The 14,907-nt window shown below is 37.1% G+C and overlaps 1 protein-coding gene across 5 annotated transcripts in view; it reads right to left on the bottom strand.

Moving 5' to 3' along the window:
* The window catches only part of ORC3 (origin recognition complex subunit 3), a 62,031-nt gene extending 47,215 nt beyond the window's left edge, over nucleotides 1-14,816 (bottom strand). For 2 of the 5 annotated variants that reach the window (XM_030315951.2, XM_030315950.2), the window contains exons 1-4: nucleotides 14,726-14,795; nucleotides 10,645-10,699; nucleotides 4,034-4,131; nucleotides 2,185-2,329 (exon numbers count right to left, since the gene is read on the bottom strand). In XM_030315951.2, coding sequence (XP_030171811.1) covers nucleotides 2,185-2,329; nucleotides 4,034-4,131; nucleotides 10,645-10,699; nucleotides 14,726-14,749 — 322 coding nt within the window. In that variant the 5' untranslated portion in view covers nucleotides 14,750-14,795. Of the gene's footprint in view, nucleotides 1-724; nucleotides 866-2,184; nucleotides 2,330-4,033; nucleotides 4,132-10,644; nucleotides 10,700-14,725 lie in introns of all 5 variants that reach the window. The other 3 variants (XM_032593213.1, XM_030315949.2, XM_032593214.1) reach the window with 3 other exon arrangements.
* Between the last annotated feature and the right edge of the window lie 91 nt (nucleotides 14,817-14,907).

Here is a 14,907-nt window from a genome sequence, read left to right as displayed (position 1 = left end):
TCCTTTATTTATGGGAAGACTGGGTGGCTCAGTCAGTTAAGCATCCAACTCTTGGTTTCAACTCAGGTCATGATGTCATGATTCATGATTCAAGCCCCAAGTAGGGCTCTACAGTGACAGCACTGAGCCTTTCTGGGATTCTCTCTCTGACCCTGCTTTGTGCACTTGCATGAGCTCTCTCAGTCTCTCAAAATAAACGAATAAAATTTTTTTAAAGGCTTATTTATTTTGAGAGAGATAGATCGGGGGAGAGGCAGAAAGAGAGAGAGAGAGAGAGGGACAGAGAGAGAATCTCAAGCAGGCTCCATGCTCCCCACAGAGCCTGATGCAGGGCTCAATCTCATGAACCACGAGATCATAACCTGAGCCAAAATCAAGAGTCGAACACTTAACCAACTAAGCCACACAAGTGCCCTGGCAGGCTACTTTTAAACAGACATATATCTTTTTGAAAATAGAAAATGTGCAACTGTGCCTAAACATTCTTTGACTACATATTTTTTTTTACAGTATCAAAATTATATTCCTTGCATTATGGTCTATGATTGTGATACTGTATCTCTGAACAAATTTAGAAGTTTAGCAAAACACCAGTTTATCTTGTCTTTCACTGATTGACTTTATAAGCTATTTAACATTATGTTGCTTACAACAATGGACTGTATATCGGAAACAAGAAAATCAACAATGTCTTTAACTGAAAAAATGTTCTCAGACTACTGACTTTGAAATATAAGATTTCCATTAGCTTCTTTTCTCCTTTTGGCAGTAGGCAGAGAAGGGATTTAAACAGTGCTCTCTCAACAATCTATCAAGCCATCCCTCTTGATTACATTTTCCCCACTCCACTTCCAATTGTTGTAACCTAGTAGTAGAGAAACAAAGCACCAAACAGTATAATCAGGCCATCACTGGGTCTCAGTTTCTCATCCATGAATGAAAAGGGTTTTGAAATTAAGTGCAGGCTGCACTGAAAAGCTGTTCACAGTATTATAAAAATCATTCCCTGTGTCGTTACTCAGAGTGGTTCTGGGATCAGCAGTATGGGCATCAGCAGGAGGCCTGTTACAAATGTAGAGTTTTAGGCCCTGCCTCAGACCTATTAATGAAAGCCTGCATTTATTAAGATCCCTTGGAGGTTATTTGTAAGTACATTAAATTTTGCTAAGTATTGCCCTGAACATCAGGAATGAGATTTAGATAATGAACAAGATTAAAGGCAGTATTAGGGCACCTGGGTGGCTCAGTCGGTTGAGCATCCAACTCTTGATTTCAGCTCAGGTCAGGATCTCAGTTTGTGGGGTCAAGCCCCGAGCTGCGCTGAGCACAGACAGCTCAGCTTGGAGCCTGCTTGAGATTCTCTCTCTCCCTCTCTCTCTCTCTCTGCCCCTCCTCCACCCATTCATTCTCTCTCTCTCTAATGATTTTTTTTTTAAAAAATCAGTGTTAAATAATACAACTAAGTTATTATCTCAGTGCCCACTAGTTTAACAAACCTTGAATAAATAACAAATTGCAAGTGCAGTGAAGAGTACATTTGAAATCCAAATAAACCCACTTTATTTCCAAAAGAAACAAGGAAATTTGCTAGTATTCCAAAGAAATTTTCCATTATCCTGCAGCCAGATATTTGGTTAAAATGGGATATAAATGATGGATATTTAAGTACCTAAGAAATTTACAATCTGCAGCTTAAAAGCAATTTATATATAATTCATCCAAGCCCCCTTATAAACTTCATGCAGTATTATGAAATAATCTAAGATTGATAAACTAAGCACAGGGAAATAAAATTAGGGCCATAGATAATTCCACTGAAGATAACGATTTAAAAAAAAGCACACAAATCTAATCTACTAACCCACTGGTGGTTTCTTTATTACCGAATTCAAATCTCATCTATTCTCATAAAATAACTAAGGAAGAGTAACGCAAATATATTTCTCCTTCATTTTTCTGACAGAAAGTTGAGGAGGGTACTAGCTAATCCCGGATCAATTCCTTTTAATTTAAAGTTGTACAATCACTATAAGGAACTTTTATTGGTTTTGAAAGTATGTAGAACAGTATAATTAGTTTAATTCTATAAATGAAAGAGACAAAACAGGTTGATCAAGAGAAGTTAGTCTCTACTATTCTCAACAAAACCACTAACTAAAAAAACAAACCTACACCCATACATACCTAGAATAAGAGCAGCAGTTGGAATTTCTCTGAGTTTTATTTGACAGCCCCAGTCTCTTGAATTCTTATGGAATCCAGAATAAGACTGTTGCAGAAATTCAATTAGACTATTGAATAGGTTTTTATTTAATTCTTCTTGTAGTTGCTACAAAGAAAACACAAAACTTTATGAATTATTATCAGTAGTAATGTGATGCATCTTTCCAAGTCTGGGAAAGAAAATCATCATGAATGCCAAAGATTATGTATAAAATTATTAGATGGATGAAATAAAAAATATTTTTTCCTTAAATCTCCATTCATTAGTATTTTGGATTCCCTCATTAAAGAATCAAATTTATTCATTCAACAAACATTTACTAACCACCTTACAAAGGAAAGGTAGTCTTTATCCTAAAACAGTGAAAAAAATTAAGAACACTTACAATTTAAAAACATTGTGTAAAGTGCTATGATAATACAGAATAAAGAGTAGGACCATCCAACTTAAGCTGAGGATGTGAGCCAAAGCATTAAAGCAGGTGATGGGGGAGGCGACTATAGGGAGAAGAAAATCAGAACAAATGGGGAGTAGAGGGAGCAGGGAAGCAAGCAAGCACCAAGTATCCAGGGAACCACACACACAGCTAAGCATCAAGAACATGAGAAGTGGTAGGGAATGAGCCTGGACAAATAAACAAGGGGCTAGACCAATAAAATTACATTTGATGTTAAAAGATTTGGGTTTTATCCCCTGGGGAGAACCACTGAAGGGACATGAAGCAGAGATGTGATTAAATCAGGTTGAAAGGGTTAATCTGACAGCACTGTGAACAGATGGGAGAAGCTGTACTGGCAGTGAGGCTGGAAAACCCCTGCAGCCTGGCACTGTATCTGCCTGAAGGCAGGACTTTCCTAATTTGGCCAATGGTGCTACAGGGACTAATGACAGACCTGAGGGGTCTGACATCAGAGGCAGAGACATCAGTTAGGAGGATCATCACAATTCAGGTTAAGAAATGAAGGCCTACGCTAGAAACTACAAACTCAAATTCCTTCAAGGGTCTTTCAAGGGAATACTTCAATGAGCAAAGCCCTAGGTGAAAGCAATAAAGAGTGGTAGGAAGCAGTAATAAACAGAGTGCATAACCCTCCCATTTAAAACAAACAAACAAACAAACAAAAACACTGTGTTGCTCAAATAAAACAAGTCCGCTCAAGATGTTGGCCCTAGAACTACAAATCTGCTAAAGTACAGACATTTTTTAGGGCTAGAATATAAAGAACACAGAAGAAATTGGATATGAGGAATGAGGGAATAAAGTATTTTAAAAATAGCTTGATTCCTTAATTCTATAACTGAATGGATTAATTTAAAGAGTGCCACCATTTAAAAGCTGTGAGCATATGCAGAGCCCCTTGCCTTGGCAGCTATCATTATAAATGTATGTTCCAGGAGTGCCTGGGTGGCTCAGTTGGTTGGGTGACCGACTTCGGCTCGGGTCATGATCTCGCAGTTTGTGAGTTCGAGCCCAGCATAGGGCTCTGTGCTGACAGCTCAGAGCCTGGAACCTGCTTGGGATTCTGTGTCTCCCTCTCTGTCTGCCCCTCCCCTGCTCACATTCTGTGTCTCTCTCTCAATAATAAATAAATGTTAAAAAAAAAAAAAATTTAAATGTATGTTCCAGTACCTGAAGCCATGCTTAATACTTGGAACAGGAGTGTTTTTTTAGAATATACAGCTTATGCTAAACTAATATTACCTACGTTTCATCAATACTCTTGAAAATTGGTGGAAAGGAAGATGGGAAGCAACAAATAAGAGATTTACGGTAATAGAGAAATATAAGTTATTAAAAAAAGTATTCACCTCAGTTTCAGATTTCATCTGCTGCCATATCAACTGATAAGTTTCGAATCGAAGCTTACTGTCCTCAGACTCATTTTTCCCTTTATTAAAATAGTCCTCTAAAAACACAGAAAGAAATAGGTCAGTTTCTTTTTTATATGATAAAAGTTAGAAAATCTGTGTGCAGGGGTACCTGAGTGCCTCAGTTGGTTGAGCATCTGACTCTTGATTTAGGCTCAGGTCATGATCTCATGGTTCGTGGGGTTGAATCCCACATCAGGCTCTGTGTTGAAGGTATGGAGCCTGTTTGAGATTCTCTCTCTCTCCCTCTATCTCTGACCCTCCCCTGCTCTCTCTCTCAAAAATAAACATTTAAAGAAGAAAGTCACACAGTAGGGGATGGGGCTGAATTTTTTAATCTGTATCAAAAATATATGTATTTGGAGATAGGTGACATCCAATATCCTTTATATTTAATTTTATTTATCTCATATTTTTACTATAGTAAGTGTATCTATAAGATTAAAAATATATTTTACTTTTTATTTTACTTTATTTTATTTTATTTAAAATATATGTTACTAAATATATATTTAGATTGTGTTTCTATCACCTTTGAATTGCTAACAGTATTTAATGGATTTGGTTTGATTTAATATTAATATATTTTTTACTATTTTCTCTTATTCTACAGCTTTGTATGCTTTGTTTCGTATATTTGCCTTGAACTCTCCTTTGTAAGATGACTCTTAATACTATGATTCTTGTTCTTTTATTCAATTGACATAGTTTAGCCCAGCCTTTTATTTAGTTTGTCTGTATTACATTATATGCTTTTTGAATGTTTTCCTCCAAATGGTTAGCCATTTATCAAAACACCATTTATCAAAATACCAGTGCTTTTCAAACTTTTTAAACTATGATCCACATTAAGGAATACATTTTATCATATGCCTGTTAGCCATCTGGATGTCTTCTTTAGAGAAGTGTCTATTCATGTTTTCTGCCCATTTCTTCACTGGATTATTTGTTTTTAGGGTGTGGAGTTTGGTGAGCTCTTTATAGATTTTGGATACTAGCCCTTTGTCCGATATGTCATTTGCAAATATCTTTTCCCATTCCGTTGGTTGCCTTTTAGTTTTGTTGGTTGTTTCCTGTGTAGTGCAGAAGCTTTTTATCTTCATGAGGTCCCAAGAGTTCATTTTTGCTTTTAATTCCCTTGCCTTTGGAGATGTGGCAAGTAAGAAATTGCTGCGGCTGAGGTCAGGGAGGTTTTCTCCTGCTTTCTCCTCTAGGGTTTTGATGGTTTCCTGTCTCACATTCAGGTCCTTTATCCATTTTGAGTTTATTTTTGTGAATGGTGTAAGAAAGTCTAATTTCATTCTTCTGCATGTTGCTGTCCAGTTCTCCCAGCACCATTTGTTAAAGAGACTTTTTTCCATTGGATATTCTTTCCTGCTTTGTCCAAGATTAGTTGGCCATACTTTTGTGGGTCCAATTCTGGAGTTCTCTATTCTATTCCATTGGTCTATGTGTCTGTTTTTGTGCCAATACCATGCTGTCTTGATGATTACAGCTTTGTAGTAGAGGCTAAAGTCTGGGATTCTGATGCCTCCCGCTTTGGTCTTCTTCTTCAAAATTACTTTGGCTATTCGGGGTCTTTTGTGGTTCCATACAAATTTTAGGACTGCTTGTTCTAGCTTCGAGAAGAATGCTGGTGCAATTTTGATGGGGATTGCATTGAATGTGTAGATAGCTTTGGGTAGTGTTGACATTTTAACAATATTTATTCTTCCAATCCATGAGCATGGAATGTTTTTCCATTTCTTTATATCTTCTTCAATTTCCTTCACAATGAAAAGATGCTCAACGTCGCTCCTCATCAGGGAAATACAAATCAAAACCACTCAGATACCACCTCACGCCAGTCAGAGTGGCTAAAATGAACAAATCAGGAGACTATAGATGCTGGCGAGGATGTGGAGAAATGGGAACTCTGTTGCACTGTTGGTAGGAATGCAAACTGGTGCAGCTGCTCTGGAAAACAGTGTGGAGGTTCCTCAAAAATTAAAAATAGATCTACCCTATGACCCAGCAATAGCACTGCTAGGAATTTACCCAAGGGATACAGGAATGCTGATGCATAGGGGCACTTGTACCCCAATGTTTATAGCAGCAAATTTTAATGTAAGTTTAAAATATAATCTAAAAAGGTACAGCTTTTTAGAATTAGGATACAGCCTTTATTAGAGAGTAAGCATAAATACAAACCATAGTTGGCCTAAAAGCAGCCATCAATTAAGAAAGCGTTCAAGCTCAACAATCAAAACATCTTAATGTCAAAAAATGCAACCAACTCCTAATTTAAAACTGGGCCAATCTATTTAATAATGGACAAATTACGGAAAGAGCCTAAATATCCATCAACTGATGAATGGATAAAGAAATTGTGGTTTATATACACAATGGAATACTACGTGGCAATGAGAAAGAGTGAAATATGGCCTTTTGTAGCAACATGGATGGAACTGGAGAGTGTGATGCTAAGTGAAATAAGTCATACAGAGAAAGACAGATACCATATGTTTTCACTCTAATGTGGATCCTGAGAAACTTAACAGAAGACCATGGGAGAGGGGAAGGAAAAAAAAAAATTTAGAGAGGGAGGGAGCCAAACCATAAGACTCTTAAAAACTGAGAACAATCTGAGGGTTGATGGGGGGTAGGAGGGAGGGGAGGGTGGGTGATGGGTATTGAGGAGGGCACCTGTTGGGATGAGCACTGGGTGTTGTATGAAACCAATTTGACAGTAAATTTCATAATAAATAAACAAATTTTATATCATAATCCAACACACATTTAACAGAAACAAAAACAAAAGACCCACAAAACAATTCTTGTCATGTGACAGTGAATGTTTTCTTTTCTATTCTATTTTTTAAAACCATTATGACTCACTAAGTTTATTGCATGACTCGCACTTGGATTTTAACCTTCAGTTTGAAAATGTTCACTTATTAAATAATCTATCCTTTTTCCCACTAACTTGAGATGCCTTTATTATCTAAATACTTACAAATGCACTTGTAACTATATTTTAACTCTTTCTTTTGTTCTACTGAATCCACGTTTATTCCCACAGCTCTACTGAACTGTTTTAATGGCTGGAGCTTTGCAGCACGCTCGCATATGGAGTATTACTCCTTGAAGTATTACTCCAGATCTTCCTCCTACCACCACCAAACATTATCATTCTTCTTCAAAATATTTTAACCCATTCTTTCAAATAAACTTTGCTATTGCTCAAAAATAACTAAAATGGCATTGTGATTTGATTAAATAAAATCTGGAGATTGATTTGGGAAGAAATGATATGAAGTTGTTAAAAAATTCACATCCAAACACTACAGATCTCTTCCTTTAAACAAATTATTTTACATTCTTTGTAGTTTTCTACTTTCCTTCATATTTCTTGTTGTTTACTGTTAGTACTTTATTGTAACAACTAGAACTTTTATAGTATTCAATAATAATGTGAAAATACATATTTTGTTCCTGACTTTACTGAGATGCCACTAGCATTCTACCATCAAGTTCTGGTAGTTTGGAATAGAGATTCTCTTTTATGTTAGGGAACTTTCCTTCTGTTCATAGCTCACTCAGAGTTCTTAGCAAATATTTTTTGAATTTATCAAAAGTCTTTAGAATATACTGAAGTCATTACATGGTAAAATGATAGACAAGGTTATAGTATAAAAATGCAAACAAGAAAAGGCAAGGAAATACACTATTACTAAGAGACAAAGCAGAACAACAGGGTAGCCTTAGAACAGAAGTCATTTTACTTTGATAATGAGTAAATCCATATAAAATGTTAAAGTGGCAAATCAAGACAATAATTTTTAATGTGCTGAATAACATGGCATCAAAATACTTACAAAAACAGTTAGAAATTGGGAAACAGCAGCAGCAGGACAATTTAACCTGTTATTTCTCTCAGTCATTTATAGAACAGGAAGGTAAAAAATAAATCAGCATTGAGAAGACCTAAAGAATGTAAACTATTACTGTTGACAGGTTCCCACCTGCTCCTACGCACAATGCTCTACTTCAGTGTGAACTTCCACAGTGTCAGTGTCAGTGCCCCCACAGGTTTCAGTCCCTCTCTCTCCCTTTCTCTCTCCTTCTTGCCCTGTCGTTTTCTAGGATACACAGTCATCCACAGAATACAGAGGAGAGGAAGAGTTACCAGTCCTCTCTTAGGTACACATCCAAGTGTCTTCAAGTCAGTGGACAGATGGGGGACAAAATGTAGGGCATCTTCCTACTTCTTCAGGCAATCTGTTTCAAGAATTGAAGCCAGTGAAGGCAAGTGCTAAAATCTAGATATGTTTTCCTCATTCCTGCACCATCTGTCTTATAATCAGGGTCAATTCCTTTAAGATTCTCATATCGAAATACTATCGGTTTCAGATCAGTAGAATGAAAAAAAAAAAAAAAACTAAGCAAAGTTTAATTATACAATTATATATATTAGGTTTACTAATACTAAAAACTTTAAATCTTAATTATAGCTGAAATTCAACAGAAAAAGTTCTAAGCAAAAATTCACTTCATATGAGAGGAAGTACCAAGCAATGGTTAGACCAGGGGCTCTGGAATCAGACAACTTAGGTTCAAATCTCAGCTCTGCCATTTATTAGCACTATCACTGAGAAAGTTCTTTCTATGTCTAAGTATCCTCATATATTTTCATGGAGATAATCATAATACATTTCTCATAGTTTGCTGAGAGAATTGAAAGTAACACATATAGGGCCTATAAAAATCTAGCATATAATAAAAACTCAATAAATGCTAGCAATTTTGTTAGTTATAATGACATTGCTGATGTTATCAGATGTCATTTTATCTTCTATTTTCTTCATAGATAATGGGAAACGACTTGAATTTTCTCTGAAAATGAACTATTTCGAGTTTAGCAATCTCCAATATTAAGGAAATGTGTTCATTAAGTCAACCACTTACAAATTAAAAAAATTATAATGTAGCTTTTGTTTGTTCACTATTTCCAAGTCTATCACTGTCACTTTTTATTTTGGGGGTGGGACAAGGAATACGGCAGTTTCATGTTCCTTTGACACTAAGTTTAAGAGGGTATAGAACTTGAGATCACTGTTTATTCTGTTAATGAGAAACTAGGTTCTTATTATAAGTCATACCTACCCTCTGTCCCCCTCAATATGACAATTATTTTATTATTTGCTCCTTGAGCACAGGTAAGAGTACCTAGCTTGTCTAAAACTAAAGGAGTAACTAACACCCTAAGGTTTGCATCATGTGATGACTTAGAAAAATCCTTTTCAATAAATACAAGTTATTTATTTTCTTAGTCAAACAGTGGTACAGTTGTTTTTTTCTTTTTTAATTCAAAACGAGTACACAAATATGCTTAATTACACATAATTTTTCCATCAGAATTAATCTTTACAGTACTGAAGACTGAGTGTAAATAATTAGCCTGTGAGGAGCTTTAAAAAAATATATATATATAAATGCCTAGGTAACATTCCCAGAGATTCTGATTCAATTGGTCTGAGATGGGGTCTGGGCATTAGTATCTTTAAAAAGTTTCCCAAGTTGAAATCTAAGTAAAGTCAATGGATTATACCAATGTTAAGTTTCCTGGTTATGATATTTTACCAGTTACCCAAAATGTTACCACTGGAGATTTACTGGGTAAAGGGCACAAAGAAATTCTCTATACTTTCTTGCAACTGCACAGGAATCTACAATTATATCCAAAAAAACCTTGAAACAATTTCTTTTTTAAGTTCCCTGGGTGATTCCAATCTGCAGCCACAATTGAAAACCAGTACGATAAACACTTTCTGACATTAATATCATGATTTGTTTGAAAAAGTCAATTCTTCCTAACATGATCACCACACAGGTATCTGGAGATAAATTAAGAAAGATAGTATTTTTTTAATCTGAATTTTATTGAGGAATAATTTACAATAATAAAATATGCCCATTTTAACAGTCTAGTATGTCCTAATATAAGTATACACTCGTATAACTGCTCCCTCAATCTAGAAAACATTTCCATCAGTCCAAAAAGTATTTCTGGCTCTTTTGCATTCAATTTCCCCTAACGTACCCCAGGAAATCACTGAGATTTTTAAGACAATCTCTCTTTTTTTAAATCCATCTGAGTTAGTCTCTTTTATTTTATTTTATAATTATATATAGATAAATAGATAGGTAACTTTTTTTTTTTTTAAAGTAAGCTCTATGCCCAATGTGGGATTTGAACTCACTACTCAGAGATCAAGAGTTGCATGCTCTATTGTCTGAGTCAGCCAGGCTCCCCTAAGACAATCTCTTTTGAAGAATGGGGACATATCCTTTGAAGGAAATTTACTTTCCAATTTGCCTTTGAAGGTCTATTGGAGTCCCTTTTAGATTGAAACCCTGGGAGGTACCTTATCCCTTTGACTATAACTGCTACATCAGGAAGGTAAGTAAAGTCAAACTTAAGACAAGAAAACTACTAAATTCAATTAGGGTTAGGTTAGTTCAAAACTTAGGGGAGGAAAACTAGCCAATTCAATATTAAGACATCTTACCTACTGGCACAGAGATCTTTCTCTTCTTGAAGTTTGGCTTAAACACAAAACAACCCTATTAAAAAAAAAGTAAAAAGGAAAAAAAGTATAAAGTCAAAGTAGCCAAGGAGCAGATAAATCTGATTAACCAAGTATTTTGTGGATAAGCAGAATTTTTAAAAAGTATTTCTTTAAAGTACTAAGAAATCATCTCTCTTCTATCTGAATTAGAACAGGAAAATTCTTGAAAAACAAAGGGACTATCCATTTCTTTCTCCTCCTTTCCATGGGATGCTCATCTTTGATTTTGCTCTTAGAAACCTGATCTAAGAGACAAAATAAAAGCTGATGAAATTTAAACCCAAAAAGTTTCCATTTTTATAAAACTTAGAGAACATTAATAGCATACATTAAAATTAAGGTAAAAAATAGTGACGCTGTCTCATTTCAGAAGAAATATTTATTATTTAATTAAACTTCAAGGATCCATAACCTTGACAGGAAATAGATAATTTTGGCTACTGTTTCACCTTATACATCTTTCTTCATCTGATAAAACTCTTACTCATCTGCTCTGGGAAAACTTCCCTAGTTCTCTAGTTAGAATTATTCCTTTCCCTAAGAGCTCAGAATACTTGAATGCCTTTATTTTGCTTTGTTTTAAATCCCTTTCACTGTGTATCATATTTATGGTTCTGTCTCACCAAGTAGTTTATTGAATGCCTTCAGAGCACAGACTGCATTTAACTCCTAATTGTTTCCTCAGTATCTAGGGTAGTGTTAGCATATACATTAGGCAATCAATATATGGAATGAATGCTGGCCAAGTAATTTTCCTTGTAATTTCCTAGTTACATTTAGTATCATGTTATTACTTGACTAGTGATATACAGCCCCCAAGCTACTGGTTCTGCGTTTATTCTACCAATCTTAAAGCCACGCACCATGTAAGAGCTTCTTGAAGACTGCCATTTTTGTGGCGCCTGAGTGGCTTAGTTGGTTGAGCACTCTGCTCCTGATTTTGACCAGGTCATGATCTCATGGTTCCTGGGATCTAGCTTGGAGTTCTTTCTCTTCCTGCCTACCCCCCACTCATACTCGCACTCTCTCAAACAAAATAAACTTAAGAAAAAAAAGACTGCCATTTTTATGGAAAATGAAAGACAAGATTAAAAAAATACACCTAGAAAAAATCCTCTCAGGATAGTGCTAAAGAGAGCTGTGCAAATATAAAGTGGCCATTTGGGTTACAGAATCCAAAATAAGAACAGTGCCTTTTTTTATTCTATTTAAAAAAAAATTTTTTTAATGTGTATTTATTTTTGAGAGAAACAGAGTGTGAGCAGGGGAGGTGCACAGAGAGAGGGAGACACAGAATCCAAAGCAGGCTCCAGGCTCTGAGCTGTCAGCACATAGACCGATGTGGGGTTCGATTTGAACCGTGAGATCATGACCTGAGCCTAAGTCGGACCACTTAACCGACTGGGGCACCCAGGTGCTCCAAGAACTGTGCTTAACACTCTTATATCTGCAACTACTGAAATACACATATTTATAAAAATCATGTAGTACCACAACAACCTTGTCATTGCCTCCTTTCTACATCCAACTGCAATTCAATAAAAGAAAAAGAACTATGAAGGAGTGAGATATGACAAGTGCCTGGAATGGATCCTAATGTATGGTAGCAGTAGTAATATGGTTAACGGCTTTGAATTGCTGAACAAGTGATGGTATTTGAGACAGAAGTCATCTAGGAGGAGAGCTAACAGGTAGAAAATGTAACAAGGAAAGAGAAGTTTACATAGGTTTTAAAAAAAAAAGCTAGGGGCGCCTGGGTGGCGCAGTCGGTTGGGCGTCCGACTTCAGCCAGGTCATGATCTCGCGGTCCGTGAGTTCGAGCCCCGCGTCGGGCTCTGGGGCTGATGGCTCAGAGCCTGGAGCCTGTTTCCGATTCTGTGTCTCCTTCTCTCTCTGCCCCTCCCCCGTTCATGCTCTGTCTCTCTCTGTCCCAAAAATAAATAAACGTTGAAAAAAAAATTAAAAAAAAAAAAAAAGCTAGCAGTTACACGAGCTCCTAAAATAGTCCTTAAGATTCTTATTTATGCAAAGTCCCTTTCATAATCATCTCAATACAAGCATTTCTGTAATAATGCCGTAAATGCTTTCCTGAAAAAGAAAAAAAAACTCGCAATTCTGCAAGATATACAAAAATAAGAGGTTTATACAATGTAAAGGATTAGGGTGCAAACCATGCAAAACCTATGGAAATATATAACCAGGGCATAATAAAAACAGTACCAATCCTAATAAAAAATACTAGTGTAAGAGAACTTCAAATACCTCCATTTTGACCTCAAACATTCTAATTGATTAAGTGCTTCTTTCCAGCTCATCTCTTAACTCCGGCAAAACATCCTGTGGGCACAACATCCCTTAACCAGAACCAAAACTAACACCTTAAGCAGTAAGGACTGGCCTGAGCCAGCAAGACTCCATCCATGATTGATTCCAAGACATCTATCAATCTGATCTTTACTGCCCACCTGTGCGAACCCACTGACCTTTGTCCCACATTTTCCTTATATAAACCTGGAAGCATTTTTAGCACTTTGGACACAGTCTTTGAGACTCTAGTCTGTCTTCTCACTGTTGGCTTCACTGAGATAAATTTCCTTGTTTCACTCCCACTCGTTTCTCTGACTTTGGTTTTGTCAGCAGCGAGTGCCAGAACGTGGTCTGTTTGAGACCCCTAGAGCCAGCTGGTCTTGCACTCCAGCACCCTGACTACACTAGCACAGTTAAAGCTCTACTGGCATTTGCACCAGACATCACAGTCAATCTTCTGTAAACTTAAGCTCTGAAGTTAAGGGCTTAAAGTTCCCCTTTGATATAGTCTCAAAAGGCACTCCTTCTCATAATTCTAGCTTCATTTTAATCAAAATTAAAAATAAGACCCATGGTAAAGCCTTCTAATCTACTGTTTTAACATAGGGAGAAATGTATTTGCAGTGTTTTCACCTACATTCTCGACTTTATCACAGCTTAACTTCAGGGGCTTCTGGGTGAACTCATTACTAAAGGTCTTACTTTACTTGGGTATAGAACAGTGCTGTACAACAGGATTTTTAGTAACAAAGGAGAAATATCATGTCTCTGCACTAAAATGGGAGTCACCACCACATGTGGTTACTGAACACTTGAAATGTGGCTAGTGAGACTGAAGAAATGTATTTCTAATTTTATTTAATTTTACTTTATTCTAATTAAAACTGAAATAGCCACTGGCTATTGTGGCTACTGGCTATTACATTAGACAATAGAACTCTAGGGTTTATCTTGTTACCAACCACATTATCATGTCTTCTTGCAATCCCTGACCATTGAGGCAGCCCATACGAGGTCTATATGATCTCCTCTGACACACATACACACCTACACTACTTTTTTATTCTCATTTTTCATAACGCTACCTCCTGATTATACTGATTTTTCCATTCCTTAAATAGATCACTTTATTTCTATCTTCTGGGCCAAAGAACATGTCATTCTCTTTGCTGTTAAGTCTCCCTGCCCCCAATCCTTTGCCTAACTTCTACTTATTTTTCAGGACTCAGCTAAAATGTCACTTTCTCCAAAAGGCCTTCTCTGACCCTGGGCAATTTGCTAACTTATCACAATTTGTTATCATCAGTTTATCTGTGTTTAATACTTTTCCTGAGTGAAGGCATTGAGTCTATTTTGTTTACACTCTATCTCGGTACCTAACGGAGTGCTTGGCGCATAACAAATATTTCTGAGAAAGAAAAAAAGTAAAGAAGACTGGGGCACATCCTCGGGGAATTCGACCTCCATAAACCAAAGCTTACAAAATCCTCCCAGCCACAATACTAAGGCAGATCGGTGTTTTCGCTGCCCAAGCAAAGTTGACCTCAACTGCACTTGGAGCAGGGACGCCTCAGCTCACCCTGCCACTCCCTCCGCTCCAGCCGGTACATCGAAGCCTACGTAACCTCTGCTGCATGCCTTCTTCAAATGGGAATGCAGCGACCGCTGTGTCTAGTGGGCGTCCGCCGCCCCCCTCCCCCACCTCCCCACGTACCTTGGACACCGAAGAAGTGGCCATAGTCCCACCGGCCCGCGGGATTCCAGCAGCACTCGGGATTTCCCGCGCTCCCTCGCGGCGGCAGGGCAGAGGTTAGTGGCCGGCCACGCGGCTTCTTGATTGGCTGGCAGAATCCTCCAGGGCGGGCTTCCGGCGCGCGTAGGCGGGGCGTGCAGAGA

The sequence above is a fragment of the Lynx canadensis genome, chromosome B2 (genome assembly GCF_007474595.2).
Source record: "Lynx canadensis isolate LIC74 chromosome B2, mLynCan4.pri.v2, whole genome shotgun sequence".
NCBI classification, from domain to species: Eukaryota; Metazoa; Chordata; class Mammalia; order Carnivora; family Felidae; genus Lynx; species Lynx canadensis.
Note: the sequence above shows the minus strand (reverse complement) of the source record. Positions and strands in the feature narration are given on the sequence as shown.